The sequence below is a fragment of the Cetorhinus maximus genome, chromosome 22, assembly GCF_964194155.1.
Source record: "Cetorhinus maximus chromosome 22, sCetMax3.hap1.1, whole genome shotgun sequence".
In the NCBI taxonomy this organism is placed as follows: Eukaryota; Metazoa; Chordata; class Chondrichthyes; order Lamniformes; family Cetorhinidae; genus Cetorhinus; species Cetorhinus maximus.
This window is the reverse complement of record NC_135900.1, coordinates 53,780,958-53,797,153: the sequence shown is the minus strand read 5'-3', so window position 1 is coordinate 53,797,153 and position 16,196 is coordinate 53,780,958. Positions and strand designations below refer to the sequence as shown.

Below are 16,196 nucleotides of genomic sequence, written 5' to 3'. Positions count from 1 at the left end.
TTGTGCAAGTAAAATTCGATCCACCACAAATTGCTGGAGTTGAAGCAGGGCTTGATCAATGCTGTTGATAAATACACAGCTACCAAGTGGCAGTGCTCACTCTTACGGTTGTCACGTTCTGATTTCATCTGATAAATGCCATGTCCCTGCGCAACTTAGGTGAAATGCATGGTGAAGCAGCAGTTTTTCGCCCCACATCACAACAGTATTTGTTCCTTGTTACATTCCACTGTCGTCACTTCCCCTTTCATGAAAGTATTTATTTCTTTGTGAGTTTGCCTTTAAAGCTCATCCTTATTTTTATATAAAAGCAAAAAAGCTCTCGAGTCATATGGACTCGAAACATTAACTCTGTTTTCCTCTCCACAGGTGCTGCCAGACCTGCTGAGTTTTTTCCAGAATTTTTTGTTTTTATATTATATAGAATCCTTTCATTATTTGAATTTTTAATAATTTTATTTAAGTTTTACTATTAGGGAAAATTTTACTGGCGTGTTGCTTACACTAGATGTCACTAGTGAAACCTCCAAATTTCAAAACTTAGTTGAAAAACTAATTGGAAGTGTACTAGTCTGAAACAGCCCGTACTGTTCGCACTTGGCCACTGCAACAATATCTACCTCCAGCTAGATTAGAAGCTTGAATCCCTCCATTAATACAGTTAGACTTTATAGTTCCTGACAAACAAAAAAGATCTAAAAATTGCCCCTGCTATAAAAGTAACCTGTCACATTTGTCTCGCATGTACCAAATTTAACAGGACACTTGACTGCAAGAGGATGCACAAAAGCATAATTACTGTTTTTCCCTATACCAGGTTACTGCTATTTCATTAATGTTTGTCTTCTAACCCACTTTGGGTGTGTGTGTGTGGGGGGGGGGGCAGGGGGGGGGGATACTGTTAGCACTCTTGCTACTTTGGCGGAAGCAGTTGAGCACCACTGATTTTCTAGCACGTGGGGGGAATTGGGCTTCCAGTATATTCCACCCAGTAGCCTGATGACACAAATAAGAAACAACCAACAAAGTTTTATCATATAATGTCTCTTTCCTTCAGGAATAACCTGTTTCCATGTTGTAACCTCTATGTATAAATGCTGTTCACAGAGCCTTAACACAGTTTAAACACAGGATTATGCTTCTGAGTGGGGACTTTCTTATTCATTCTACAGATCTGTGTAGTAGCAACATTAGCATTAGCTCTTTCGTGGCTTCTGTTGGGAAAGCATGTACATCATTCCAGTCCAATGCAGTTCTTACCACCTGAATGTAAATGGGGCCCAAAAGTAGCCCTACCCATGCAGCATCAATTCATTCATTGGTCATGCTGTAGTTGCACTCTCGCCTCCAAGTCAAAAGGTTGTGGGATCAAGCCCTGTTCACAAATTTGAGAATATAATTTAGGATGGTGCTTGGGTGCGGGACAATATCAGCCAAGGACACCAGGGAATTCAAGATGGTATAAGGTTCTGCTATAGCTTCACTTCCTCAGAATGCTGCTTTCATTTACACGTGGAGACTATTCAGGAAAGCAAAGTTCATAAACTGGTGAATTAAAGTGGAGTTTGTCATGCATAATCAACCAGTTCAAGCTTTCAGCTCTACAGTTGGCCTTTAGACATGTTGAAACTGTCTTATGTAGGGCAAGACACTGCTTTTTGGACAGACAGCATAGCAGTTGTCCAGTATGTAACTATTTTGGCATGTTCTATGTCTTCCTATTTTTCTTATCCCATTCTGCTGCCACTTTTGGTACACATACTTGGCACAACATCTGGCTGAGATTTGAATCGTTCTTAGTCACCTGGCAATTCAGTGATGCAAAGCTACTGTACATGTTTTAAAAAAAACTTAGGTTAGATGACATTGGACCAGTTTCCTTGCTTAAGCTGAATTGCTGTGTAGGTATCAGGATTGGGATGGGACGTTCTCTCATTCGCTCGGTGTGATTTTTTTTATTTTCCCTAATCTCCAGGGTTACAAAAATCAGGATGGAAGGATGAAGGCTGATTCTGATAAACTCATGCTAACCTCACAAATGATAGTTTTGGACATCTAGCTATGTCTGCCCAATTGTATGTCAGCTTTAGCTCAGCTGGGAGCACTTTTGTCTCTTAGAAGGTTGTGGGTACAAGTTCCATTCGAGGACATGAGCACAAAAATCAAGCTGACACTCCAATGTGGTATTAAGGAACACTGCACTGTTGGAGTTGCTGTCTTTTGGATGAAAAGTTAAACCAAGATTTCTATTTCCTCCTCAAGTGGATGTATAAGATCCCTTGGCACTATTTTGAAGAAGAGCAGGGAGTTAATCCACTATACTGGCCAATATTTATCCCTCAATTTCACATAAACAAATTACCTGGTCATTATCACATTGTGGAAGCTTGCTTGTACACAAACTGCAAACTGGCTGCTGTATTTTCTGCATTACAACAGAGACTACACTTTGAAGTGTCAAATTGGCTATGAAACACTTTAGGATGTCCTGTGATCGTGAAAGGGATTGTATAAAGGCAAGTCCCTTTCTTTCGATTTCACTACGCCAAAGGATAGCCCTGCTCTCGCCTATCATTATGGGCCCTACAGCTGGAATTGTTTCCCCGTTGCCAACTTGCTTCAGAGAGAATGATTAAAATAAAACGGAAAAAGAGAGCTTATGACAGTCACAAAATCTTTAATGCTATAGAAAGCCTAGGGGAGTATATAAAGTACAGGGGTGAAGTAAAAAAAGAAATTGGGAAAGCAAAGGGAGAACATGGGAAATATTGGCACGTAAAATCAAAGAAAATTCAAAGATGTTTTACCGGTACATCAAGAGCAAGAGAATAACTAAGGAAAGGTAGGGCCTAACAGAGATGTGCATGGTAACTTGTGCGTTGATGCTGACGATGTGGGTAGGGTTCTCAATGAGTACTTCATCTCTGTCTTCACTAAGGAGAGGGATGATGCAGGCACTCTAGTTAAAGAGGAGGTATGTGAAATATTAGATAAAATTAGCATAGTGAGAGAGGAAGTACTGGAGGTACTGACATCCTTGAAAGTGGATAAATCACTGGGACTGGATGGATTATATCCCAGATTGTTAAAGGATGCCAGGGAGGAAATATGCTCCAAGTGTCATTTTCTGATCCCCACTAGATACAGTCAAGGTATCAGGATTGGAGGTACCAATATTTAAAAAGGGTGTGAGAGATGGGCCAGAAAATTATAGGCCAGTCAGTCTGTCTTTGGTGGTGGGTAAATTATTGGAAACAATTCTGACACACAGGATAAACTGTCACTTAGAAAGGCACGGATTGATCAGGGATGGCCAGCATGGTTTTGTTAGGGGAGGATCGTGCCTTGCTAACTTAATAGAATTTTTTGAGGAAGTAACCAGGAAGATTGATGAGGGTAGTGTAGTGAATGTTGTCTACATGGATTTTAGTAAGGCATTTGACACGATTCCATATGGCAGACTGGTCAAAAAGTGAGATCCCATGGGATACAAGGGAAGGTGGAGAGTTGAATCCAAAATTGGTTCAGTGACAGGAAACAAAGGGTAATGGTTGCTGGATGTTTTTGTGAATGGAAACTTTCCAGTGGCGTTCCAAGGGCTCAGGGTTGGGACCCTTGCTGTTTGTTGTACTATTAATGATTTGGACTTAAATGTGAGATGCATGATTGGGAAATTTGCAGATGACACAAAAATTGGTCATGTAGTTTATAGTGAAGAGGATAACTTGTCTCCAAATTGATATCATTGGTTTGGTTGAGTGGGCAGAAAAGTGGCAAATGGATTCAATCTGGAAAATTATGAGGTAATGCATTTGGAGAAGGCAAACAAAGCAAGGGAATGCACATTAAACAGGAGGATATTGAGAGGGCTTGAAGAAGTGAGAGACCTTGGAGTGCATGTCCCTGAAGGTGAAGGGACAGGTGGATAAGGTGGTAAAGAAAGCATATAGAATGCTTTCCCTTATTGGGCGAGGTATTGAATACAAAAGCAGGGATGCATCGATGAAACTGTAAAACGTTGGTTAGGCCACAGCTGAAACTTTGTGCAGTTCTGGTTACCATAATACAGGAAGGACATAATTACTCTGGGAAGAGTGCAGAGGAGATTCACAAGAATGCTGCCAGGGCATGAAAATTGCAGCAGTGAGGAAAGATTGGATAGGCCAGGGTTGTTTTCCTTAGAACAGAGGTGGCTGAGGGGTGACCTAACTAATGTGCAAAATTATGAGATGCCTAGATAGAGTAGACAGGAAAGACCTGTTTCCTCTAGCTGAGGAGTCAACTACCAAGGGGCATAGATTTTAGGTGATCGGTAGAAGGATTATAGGGGACATGAGGAAAAATCTTTTCACCCAGAGGTGGTGGGCATCTGGAATTCATTGCCTAAATTGGTGGTTGAGGCTGAAACGCTCAACCCATTTAAAAGGTACCTGGATCTGCACCTGAGGTGCTGTAACCCACAAGACTATGGACCAGGTGCTGGAAAATGGGATTAAAAATGAACGGCTCTTTACTTTTTTGGCTGGTACAGACACGATGGGCTGAATGGGCTCTTTCTGCGTTTTGCTATGGTTCTGTTAGGCTTAAGTTCACCATTGCTAGTCTTTGTGTAAATCATTCACTGATTGCAAAGTGGAAGAAATTGATTTAATGGCATGCATTCAAAGACAGCTTTTTTGATAGGTTCATTCTGGTTTTTGAAATTTTTTTCACATATCCTATCCAACAACATAAATCTGGTTCCATTTATGTTCATCGGGTTAAGAGAGGTATTTTAAACAGAATATACTAGAAATACTCAGGTCAAGCAGCATCCATGGAGAGACAGACCATTAACATTTCAGGCTGTTTTCTTTGCATCATGTTTATAGAACATATATTTGATGAAGATAATATGGAATTTGCTTTCTAGTTGACAGCTTTTTGTCTGAAATTGGGATTTAAACATAGCCTCCACCAGCTGCTATATTTGTTTTTGGAACTTCAACGCAATTTTGACTTAAACTCCGATTCTGGCTTTTTGGAAGAATGCACTCTTGGTTTTAACTCAAGGTCACATTCAAGGCACTGGTCGTTGATCATCTCTATTTGATCTTGCATTCTGTCCAGTTTGGTAGACATGGATAATTCTGTTGTTGGTAAATGATCTGGCAACTGGGACCTCCACTGTTCTGCAAAGATCTCCCTCCTTGTCATACAAATTTACTGCATTAATCTCGTGTTTGAAGAATGAAAATGAAGAAAGAAAACCTATCTTTATGGTGCAATCTGTATTTTATTTTAAATATGCATTCTCCAAACATTCGCGCCTCTCATAACAACAGGAATTCACCAAGGCTCCTTCAACAGGACCTTCCAAACCCTGTGATAATCATGGATAACATTCGGGAGCAATAGCCCTCGCCATTTCATTTTCCTTTGCTAGCTTTGTGTCCTGACTCCTCACCCCTGGGGCCCTGCCTTCTTGCCTTCCTTCTGTCACATTTCTGGACCCTGGAAGCTTCTCCATGCCAGATTTTGTATGCTTCCTTCCTACTTGCTTGTTCTGTTGTAACCATTTTCACCTCCTCTGACTCATCTTTTGTCTCTGTAATTTTCTCATTATTAACATGTTGCCATTTGTCACTTGAATTTTAATCTACCCTCCATCTTGCAAAAACACAACAGGAAAAGCAGCCCAACCATGGCTAATATAAAAAGAAAATTAAGGGTAGTATTAGATTCAAAGAAGAGTCATATAAATCTGCTAGAAAAAGTAGCAAGCCTGAGGATTGGGAGCAGTTAGAATTCCGCAAACGAGGACCAAGAGATTGATTAAGAGGGAGAAAATAGAGTGTGAGAGTAAACTTGCAAGGAACATAAAAGCAGGCTGTAAAAGCTTCTATGAATGTGTAAAAATAAAAAGATTAGTGAAGACAAATGTAGGTCCCTTATAATTCTCCCTTACAGAAGAATCTATAATAGAGAATAAGGAAATGGCAGAACAATTAACAACTACTTTAGTTCTGTCTTTACAGAGGAAAACACAAATAACTTCCCAGAAATGCTAGGGAACCAAGGGTCCAGTGAGAAAGAGGAGTTGAAGGAAATTAGTATTCCTAAAACAAATAGTGCTGGAGAAATTAATGGGACAGAAAGCCAATAAATCCCCAGGGCCTGATAATCTACATCGCAGGGTACTAAAAGAGGTGACCATGGAAATAGTGGATGCATTGGTTGTTATCTTCTAAAATTCTGTAGATTCTGGAACAGTCCTGGCAGATTGGAGGGTGGGAAATGTAACCCCACTATTTAAAAAGGAGGGAGGGAAAAAACAGCGAATTACAGACCAGTTAGCCGAACATCAATAGTAGGGAAAATGCTAGAGTCTGATATAAAGGATGATAACAGGACAATTAGAAAATATCAACAGGGCTAGACAAAGTCAACATGGATTCATGAAAGCAAAATTATGTTTGACAAACCTGGAGTTTTTTGAGGACATAACTATCAGAATAGATATGGGAGACACAGTGGATGTGGTGTATTTGGATTTTCAGAAAGCTTTTGATAAAGTCCCACATAACAGTTTAGTGTGTAAAATTAAAGTGCATGGGATTGGGGGTAATATATTGGCATGAATTGAGAATTGGTTAGTAGACAGGAAACGGTGTGGGAATAAATGGGTCTTTTTTTTTGGAGTGGCGGTGACTAATAGGGTACAGCAGGGATCAGTGCTTGGGCCCCATCTATTCACAATATATATCAATGATTTGGATGAGGGAACCAAATGTAATATTTCCAAGTTTACTGACAACATGAAACTTGGAAATTTGATCAGTGAGGAGGGTGTTGAGAGGCTTCAAGGCAATTAGGACAGGTTGCGTGGACAAATAAATGGCAGATGCAATATAATGTGGATAAGTGTGAAGTTATCCACTTCGGTAGGTAAAACAGAATGGCAAAGTATTATTTAAATGGTGATAGATTGGGAAATGTTGATGTACAAAGGGGCCTGGGTGTCCTTGTACACCAGTCACTGAAAGCAAGCATGCAGGTGCAGCAAGCAGTTAAGGCGGTAAATGGTCTGTTGGCCTTCATTGCAAGAGGATTTGAGTACAGGAGCAAGGATGTCTTACTGCAGTTGTACAGGACCTTGATGAGACCACACCTGGAGTATTGTGTACAGTTTTGGTCTCCTTACCTAAGAGAGAATACACTTGCCATAGAGAGAGTGCAGTGAAGGCTCACCAGACTGATTCCTGGGATGGCAAGATTGTTGTATGAGGAGAGATTGGGCTGACTACGCCTGCATTCATATGAGAAAATCCAACCATCTCCCCATGACATTCAATGCCGTTACCATTGCTTATTCCTCCACTGTCTGCATCCTGGGGGTTACCATTGACTAGAAACTGAACTGAACCAGCCATACAATATACATAAACAAAAGTTGTGAATTCTGAGGCAAGTAACTTACTGTCTACCTTCTACAAGGCACAAGTCAGGAGTGTGATAGAACACTCTCCATTTGCATGCATGAGTGTGGCTCCAACAGTGCCAAGAACCTTGACACCATCCAGGACAAAATAGCCCACTTGATTGGCATCCCATCTATCACCTTTAAAATTCACTCCCTTCACTACCAACACAGAGTGTCAGTAGTATGCACTATATAAAAGATGCACTGCAGCAACTCATCAATGCTTTTTCAACGGCAACTTCCAAACCTGTGACCTCTACCACTTAGAAGGACAAGGGCAACAGGTACATGGCAACACCACCGCTTGAATTGTCACCCCCCCCCCACCCTTTCCAAAGCCTGACTTGGAACCATATTATTGTTCTTTTACTGTTGCTGGAACAAAATCCTGGAACTTCCTAACAGCACTGTAAGTGTACATACACCGAATGGACTGCAGGGGCTCAAGACATGGCTCACCACCACCTTTTGAGGGCAGGTAGATATGGACATGACCTGAAAGGTTATGCCTATAAGGGAAGGTTGAACAGTCAGGAATTCCTTCCTCTGGAAGTAGATGAAGGGGTTACTTGAAGTCTTTAAAATCATGGAAGGATTTGATAGGATAGATATGATGATAATGGCCCAGAACCTCTGCTCCCGGATGTAACCCCTCGAGCCTTGGGGGATCCCTCAGAAGTCCCCTTGCACTGACTACATGGAATTGCATGGGAGATTTGGACTTCCGGTGGGCAATTCACCTGCGTCTGAAACTGAGTTAAAATCAGAGACTTTAAATGGTTCCAACTTACTTACCAGAATAGTTAACCAGGAAAAGGATTGAAACCAGCTCTAACTCCTGGGTAACCATATCTGACCCTCTTGTTTTTCTCCCCCCAAGTAAACCACCTGACTATTTCTCTCCCCCCTCCCCCCCACCACCCCAAACTTACTGACTACCACCTCCCCTCCCCCAACCTTCTGACACCCCACTGGGCCCCCAAGTAAACCACCTGACTATTTCTCTCCCCCCTCCCCCCCACCACCCCAAACTTACTGACTACCACCTCCCCTCCCCCAACCTTCTGACACCCCACTGGGCCCCTGATGACCACTCCCCACCACCCTACCCTTCACCCACTTATCTTCTCTCTGTAGCTTCTCAAAGTGGCTTTGGGACCTTTAAACTTATGAATATGCTGTAAAAAGGGGACATGGTGTGGCTTGGCTTCCCCCCAACACTCCTGCTCTTTGAAGGAAGGACTCCTAGAGCAGGTACACTCCGTGTTTTTGGGGAGGCCCGGTTTGGAAGTCCAGTTGACAAATGTGAAACTCCAAATGTGGAGCTCCGGTGTTAGGTAAGTAAATCAGTGCAAAGTGGAAATCCCACAGCGATTGCTATTCTTCGGAAGATTCAGCCCATGTTTCCACTTGTGGGGAGACCAGAGCTAGGGTCCATAAATATAGACACTAATAAATTCAGCAGGAAATTTAGAGCTGTTAGAATATGGAGCATGCTACCATAAGGAATTGTTAAAATGAACGACCTAGATGAATTTAAGGGAAAGTTAGATGGGCATGTGAGGGAGAAAGCAATAGAAAGATGATGTTCTCTACAACTGTCTACAACATGCCCACCTTCACTGGTCAGTATACGCATTGGAATTCCTACAGTTCCATGCGCTATGAGATTGGTCTTATTGGCAACCGCGAAAATCGGGTCTGAGTCAGTTGTTCACATGCAAACTTGACGCTGAAATAGGGCACATGAAAACTATTCTGCGGAAAATGGCTACCCTGATCAGATCATTGCTCGCTGTATGTCGCGCAAACTCATGGGCCTAGGACTGCCGCTTTTGGTCCTGAAAACTGCTCAGTCTACCTCAGATTACCCTGGAAGGGTAAGGTATCTCAACAATTTGTGCAACACGTGAAGCTAGCCAGTTCATGCTGTTACTATACAGTAGCAGCATGGGTGGTATTCTCCACTGACAGGAAATTGTCATCAAGCCAAAAAGACATTCTGCCTACCATATATATGAGTATCGTGGTATATGAATTTCAGTGCCGGTATGATGCTAGGTATATAGGCCAACGACTGACAGATTGTGTCAAACAGCACATCCCTTCGGCTGTTCGCAACAGGCAAAGTAGAGATCATATCCGACCAGCCTGTGCTTGCAAAACCCAAAACGTGTCCAATGTTAGATGTGATTCCACAATTGGACAACAATCCTGACTGTGCTAAGAATTACACTGAAACCAATTTAAGATTATCAATCAGGCTCACAGTGTGGCTCGCTTATGCGTGCTAGAAGCTACATGTTCACACACACGGCCCTGTCCTTTGCAGACAGGAGTATGTTCACTCATTGCACCTTTTCAACTGAAAAGTTTGGGGTCAGCCATTCTCTAGTTCATGCCCCATGACAATGCCTTGACCAATCAGAGTCAACATGCCCAATTTGAATTTGAACAAAAGCTTGACAGTTAACTGTTCCCTGGTGCATTCTCCATGGCAACACCTCAACCAATCAAGGCCCACTTGCCAACTAATCAGCACTCTCTTCTCGTGCAGTGTAAATTGTTGTTCCTTTACTATAGGTATTCTTGCAAATTGTCCTAATGAATGCAAGATGAAAAGCTTTGACAGCATGTCTTTTTTTTCAGCAATATTAAAGATGATAATGGATTTTAGATGAAGAAGAATGGGAGGAGGCTCATGTAAAAGCAGAAACATCATGTACCTGTTGGGCCAAGTGGCCTATTTCTGTGCCGTACATACTGTGTAGCCCTGAACGATACATTTGCAAGCACCTGCATTGGAAGAATTAGGCTTTGCTGATTTATATTTCTGCAGGAAAGACCTATGTTTAAGCAATTATACTATTGCAGTTGTGGCATTTTGATACTATCAGCAAAGGAGAATATTTCCCAAAGTATCTGATACTGCAGTGAGTCTTGGCCATACACTCTTGATAAATTATAAATCGGGGATGTAATTTAATTCTGAAATACTTCCCACAGTTATTCCTACAGGCAGTTATTGAGTCTGTCAGCCTTTTAATTGTCTTGCTTTATAAAAAATGTTGCTCAGATGTGAACATCAAATTTCAATGTAGTGAGTTTATTTTTAGCCGAATAAAATTGTACCATGCAGCCCTTATTGATTTACAAACTGTTGATCAGCTCTTCTAATTAAATGCAAAATAGAACTAGGGTTAAACAGCTTTGCTCAAATATGCATTCAAGGATCTGTAACATCAGAAACAATAGATAATCCTGAGAAAACTTTTGAAATTACTAAAGCTCTTGAAATGCTTCAGGACACTATTGCACTTTAATGAAGTTTGCACTGTACTCATTTCCACCCCATTAGAATAAGTGATTTCACATTACCCGTGAAATTGTCCTGAATGACGGCAGTTCAATCAATTTTATCCAGTATGAGCCATGGAATTAATGATTTTGGTACTTCTGATTACTATGATCGACTGTCATTTCTATAGATTTACACAAAATGATCTAATAAAATAAATCTCCTTGGGCCACTGTAAAGCTTTGCATTTTACTGTCCGATATGACTTACATGGCCAACGCATTGTGACCAATTTTGCTTCTTCATTTAAAAAGTAGGGTAAGATTGATTGAAGGTCATTGTAGGTATATAGTGTAAGGACTTTCATTCTACTGCAGTTGATTTGCATTTATTTATTTATAACATTTGTTCTTGTGAATTCGATTTTGCAAATTAGTCTGAAGTGGAAGCAGTAGCTAAGAGCATAAAAACAAAATACTGCGGATGCTGGAAGTCTGAAATAAAAACAGAAAATGCTGGAAAAACTCAGGTGTGGAGAGAGAAACAGAGTTAACGTTTTCTTCAGAGAGAAGAGTCATACAGACGCAAAACGTTAACTCTGTTTCTCTCTCCACAGATGCTGCTACACCTGAGTTTTTCCAGCATTTTCTGTTTTTATTATGGAAGCAGTAGCTGTCTATGTAACCAATGTTTGTATGAACAATTGTTTTCAATAAAGGGGCGAATGTACTCTTTAAGAAATGAGTTTACTTAAGAATTAACCCATCTTCTGCTGGTTCATAGGCTCTTAGTCCCCAGTGCCTCATTAAAATTCTCATCCTCTTGTTTAAATCCCTTCATGGTTCAGCCCCCCGCCCCAGTTTCTATAATCTCCTCCAACTGTATGGCCCCCACCTCCCAAAAATATCTGTTTGACTCTGGCCTCAAGCATCCTTCGCTCAGATTTTGGTCCAAGAGTCACAGATTGCCCAGAAGGAGGGAGGGGCGCGGTCCAAGATCACAGCAGTGGTTTAAAGCAGTTTATTAAGAACAGTTTATGATACATAAGTGAAATAGACAGGAAAGACATATGACGCGCAACAGATGAAACGATTTATCAGATGAAAGGAAGGATGAAGCGAATTGTCAGTCTTTTCTGTTCTTGGTCATCTTGAGGTGACTAGAGTATTGAAACCAGCATGGATGCAATTCGAAAAGCTGCCCTCTGTCCAAAGTGATTTTTTTCTTTGAAAAAGAGTCATTAGACTCGAAGCGTTAACTCTCTTTCTCTCTCCACAGATGCTGCCAGACCTGTTGAGTCCAACATTTTCTGTTTTTATTTGTTTTAGTGCTATGGGGCTAGTGAGTGGCTTATGTCAATCACTCAATTCAGTCATGTCTTCTTGTTCAATTGTCCAATCAAAAGGGACAGATGCCCAATGTAGACACCTTTCCCAGCCTCTTGTTTCCCGGTTACTTAGTGGGCACAAGGATCTATTTTAGCAGGCATGTTTACATGAAGCCTGTGCCAGAAGGAGTTATGTGATCTACATAACATTCCCTTGAGAACAATGGACAATTGACCGTGTTGTGTCTTCGTCCTGAGTTCAGGAGATAAGAGCGAAAAACGTCATTGCTGAGAAAGCACAGTCTCAGCGTTTCTCTTAACTATTTCCAGCATTTTCTATATTTTCAAAACTACTTTATTATAACTATATTATTAAAACTGCCATTTTCTTATCACTCTTATGTTCACTGCTGACCATGAATTTTATCCATCTAGGCCCCCATGCTCTGGAATTCCCTCCCTAAACCTTTCCACCTACTCTTCCTTTAAGGCCCTCCTAAAAGTCTGCACCTTTGGCAAAGCTTTTGATCAACCCCTCGCATCTTAGTAGTGAAGTGCAGAAGGAGGTAATTCAGCCCATCGAATCTGCACCAGGTCTTTCAAAAAGCCATTTGGTTCCACACTCTGGCTCTTTCCCCATATTCCTGATTTTTTCTTCTTCATATATCTAATTCCCTTCAGAAGGCAAGGAATCGAATCTGTTTTCACCACCCTGTTAGGCAGTGCATTCCAAATCTTAATTGCTTGTTGGGTAAAACAATTTTTATAATGCCACCTCTGGTTCTTTTGCCAATCACCTTTAAATCTGTCCCCTGGTCCTCGAATCCTCAACTATTGAACAGCTTTTTTATTCACTCGAATGTTCATGATTTTAAATGCCTCTTAGCCTCCTTTTCTCTGAGGAGAGCAGCTGCAGCTTCTCCAGTCATAATCTCTCATCCCCAGAGCCATTCAGGGTAATCTCATCTGTACTCTTCTGCACTCTTTCCAAAGCCCCTTTACACCCTTCCTACGGTGTGGTGGCCAGATTTGGATGAAATCCTCTAGCTGGAACTGAACTAGTGTTTTATAAAAGTTTGGCATAATTTCCTGGTTTGTGTGCTCTGTCTCTTTTTTAATAAAGCCTGGAATTCCATGTTCTCTCTTAACTGCTTTATTAATCTGTCTTCACCTTGAAAGATTTATGCAAAAAATAATCCCAAATGGCTCTGTTCTCATGCCCCTTTTTACAATTGACCATTTAGCTTGGATTGTCTCTGCATTATTGCCACTGACATGAAAATGTCTAATTCATTATTCATATGTTTTTTGAGTAAAACTTTTAGAATTGAAGCTTTTAAATAAAATTATGTAAGCACCTGATTTGGGAAACTGGTAAATAACTCTGAAATAAGTGCAATTCAAACAGACTTGGGATAATTACAGTTCAAAGGGGAAGTCTTTTTGTGTTGCTGGGATGATGGTCAAAGGTATTCACACCTAGGATTATAATGGCTTCTTTAGATCCACCTGGATTCTCTCAAGACATGTCAAAATGCTTTAAAGTTGAAGTGTAAACCAGGGACGGGGGGGTGTGGTTTGTTATTAATGTAGGCTCCCTAGATAAAAAAAGAAATCTAAAAGCAACTTATGAACACTGGGTTTCTTGATGAAACTAGTAAGGCTAATAAGAGGGCCGTTATTTGCAATGGGGTATAAATTATTCATGTGGATCCCAGAATCAAAGGGTTGGTTTGAAGGTCAAAGAGAATTAGTTTAAATTTCTGTTTGGAACTTCCCAGGTTTGCCATACTGTTATAGAGCTGAGCTATGCAGGGAACTCTCCTTTTGTGTGGGGTTTATCTGTATGTTTTCCTCACAGAAACAAAATGAGTCAGCTTGGAAGGCTATGAAAAGACAATCGCCTATCTGCCTGCTGCCAGAACAAGGAACATGGAGGCCATTAGGAATCAGGGGTGTTCCTGATCTAGAATCACTAAGTAGGAATACTGAGTGAGGCCTGTGTTCGGAATGAAGAGTCCAGGTGCATAAGGAATTAAAATAATCAGATCTGCTGGTAAGGCCGGTGAAAGAGATCGGTAGTGGAATCCTCACAAAAGTCTTAAGTGCCAGACTGAGAAGTGGAGGATAGTCAATTTGCGTCCTGGTTTGGATTCAGAAAAAGTGATGGAACCCTCAAGATCCTGTAATGTATAGGATGGAAATAAAAATAGAACAGGAAGTGTCCTGCTGAGATTTTCAGGCTTAAATAATGGTTTACAAAATGTAGTGCTTAAATTAGTACTTGGTATGTTTAATTCTTGTGCAGCATTAAGTTTTTGTTTAAAATATGAAGTCTTGTGGCGTAATTTCTTCCAGTTAATAACTGGGAGTTGAGATTTCTTCTTTAAATGTTAATGGTCTCCCTTGAGATCACAATGCTACCAAAATCTATCACATCACAGACATCTGCATTGAATTTCATCTGCCATGTGTCTGCCCATTACACCAGCCTCTTCCCTTTTTCACATCTGTGAAGCACCTTGGATCATTTTTTGCATTAAAATTGATAAATAAATGCAAGTTGTTGATGTAATGATCTTTCAGATTGTTTTTAAGAATATTGAGATTTAAAAGTTAAATGTTGTTTGCTCACAAAATCCAATCAGATGTTGCTGAGATGGACAATAAATGCTGGCCTTACCAGTGACGGCCTCTTCCTGTAAATAAATTTTTTAAATTGCCATTTTATGATGGTCTTGGTTAGCAGAGAGCCACATCTTGCCCAGAGCCATATGTAGAACACACTATTCCTACCATTGGTGATTCGAGCCATTTTATACATTTACTTTTCAGCCATGACCCTTATACTAAAAGGTAGAGAGAATGCGTTTAGACTATTAATCGCACCAATTAATTATCATGCGGCAAAACTGAATTCTGAAATCATTAATAGTGTGAAATAACAGCCCAGTTGCATATTTATCTTGGAGATTTTGCACAGAAGAAGGCCATTGGATCCGACATGCTAGTACCAATCTACTTGGTCATTTTTTTTTCTACTTTTCAAAACCATTATGTTCCATTGTCTTCACATTCTAAACTCTTGCTTTTTCCAATTGTAGTTGAAAAAGATGAAGAGAATGAAGAACCTCCCAAACCAATTGTGAATGAAATCAAAGAGGATGATGCAATCTTTTCCAAGAAGTATGTAATTTTATTCTGAAATATTGTTAAAACGAGTTCCAAAGAAATTTAATTGTCACTGATACCTACTTCATTCATCTTTCATACTTAGTAATGAATAGTTTTCTGGATTTTAATAATCTTCTGCACTGAAGCTTCACTTTTTTTTCATTGGTTCATGCTCCAAATATATAAGTCAAAATTGCCTGCATTCCACAAAGGGAAAAACACAAAATGAATTCTCCTTTCAAATACATTTGAACTCTGCACAGTCGAGCAATATCTCACTCTGCTATATGTAATCTTACTGCTTTAATTTTCTTCCTATACGTAGAAATGCATAGACGTTACAGGACGAAAACGGACCTTTTGGCCTATTTAGTCAGTGTCTGCATTTATCCTCCACGTAAGCATTTATCTATGATGTTTCCATATCACTTCAACTCCTTTTCTTTCATCCACCTGTCTAATCTTTAATGTTGACCGTTTCTGCCTTGCTCATTCTGGAAATGAGTTCCACTTCCTCACAACCAACCCTCTGTATAAAGCAGTGTCTCCTGCCCTCTCTGTTCTAAATCTTAAGTTGTGTATTTTATCTACAGCCTCTCATCTGGACCCTTCAACTGCAAGAATCAGTCTACTTCCATCTGCCATGTCTAATTCTTTCACAATTTTAAACACATATCATATCACCTTGTTATCTGTACCTTTCTAATGAAAGAAGACCCAATTTTCACATGTTTTCATTTTGTAATTGTACTTCCTCATATCAGACAGCATCCTAGTGAATGTATGTTGTATTCTCCTTATAGTGTCAATCCAAATACTTCTCTCAGCACTCTGTGAACTTACTAATGTTATGTACAGGCTTATCATTAACTCTTGGCTTTTATATTCTATACTACTTGATGTAAAACCAATAATTCTATTGGCCTTTATTACAG

The 16,196-nt window shown here is 40.3% G+C and overlaps 1 protein-coding gene across 2 annotated transcripts in view; it reads left to right on the top strand.

The window, feature by feature from the left end:
* nup50 (nucleoporin 50) overlaps positions 1-16,196 on the top strand; it is a 79,120-nt gene that overhangs the window by 47,045 nt on the left and 15,879 nt on the right. For both annotated transcript variants that reach the window (XM_078568334.1, XM_078568335.1), the window contains one exon: positions 15,192-15,273. In XM_078568334.1, the coding sequence (XP_078424460.1) occupies positions 15,192-15,273 (82 nt within the window). The remainder of the gene's footprint in view (positions 1-15,191; positions 15,274-16,196) is intronic.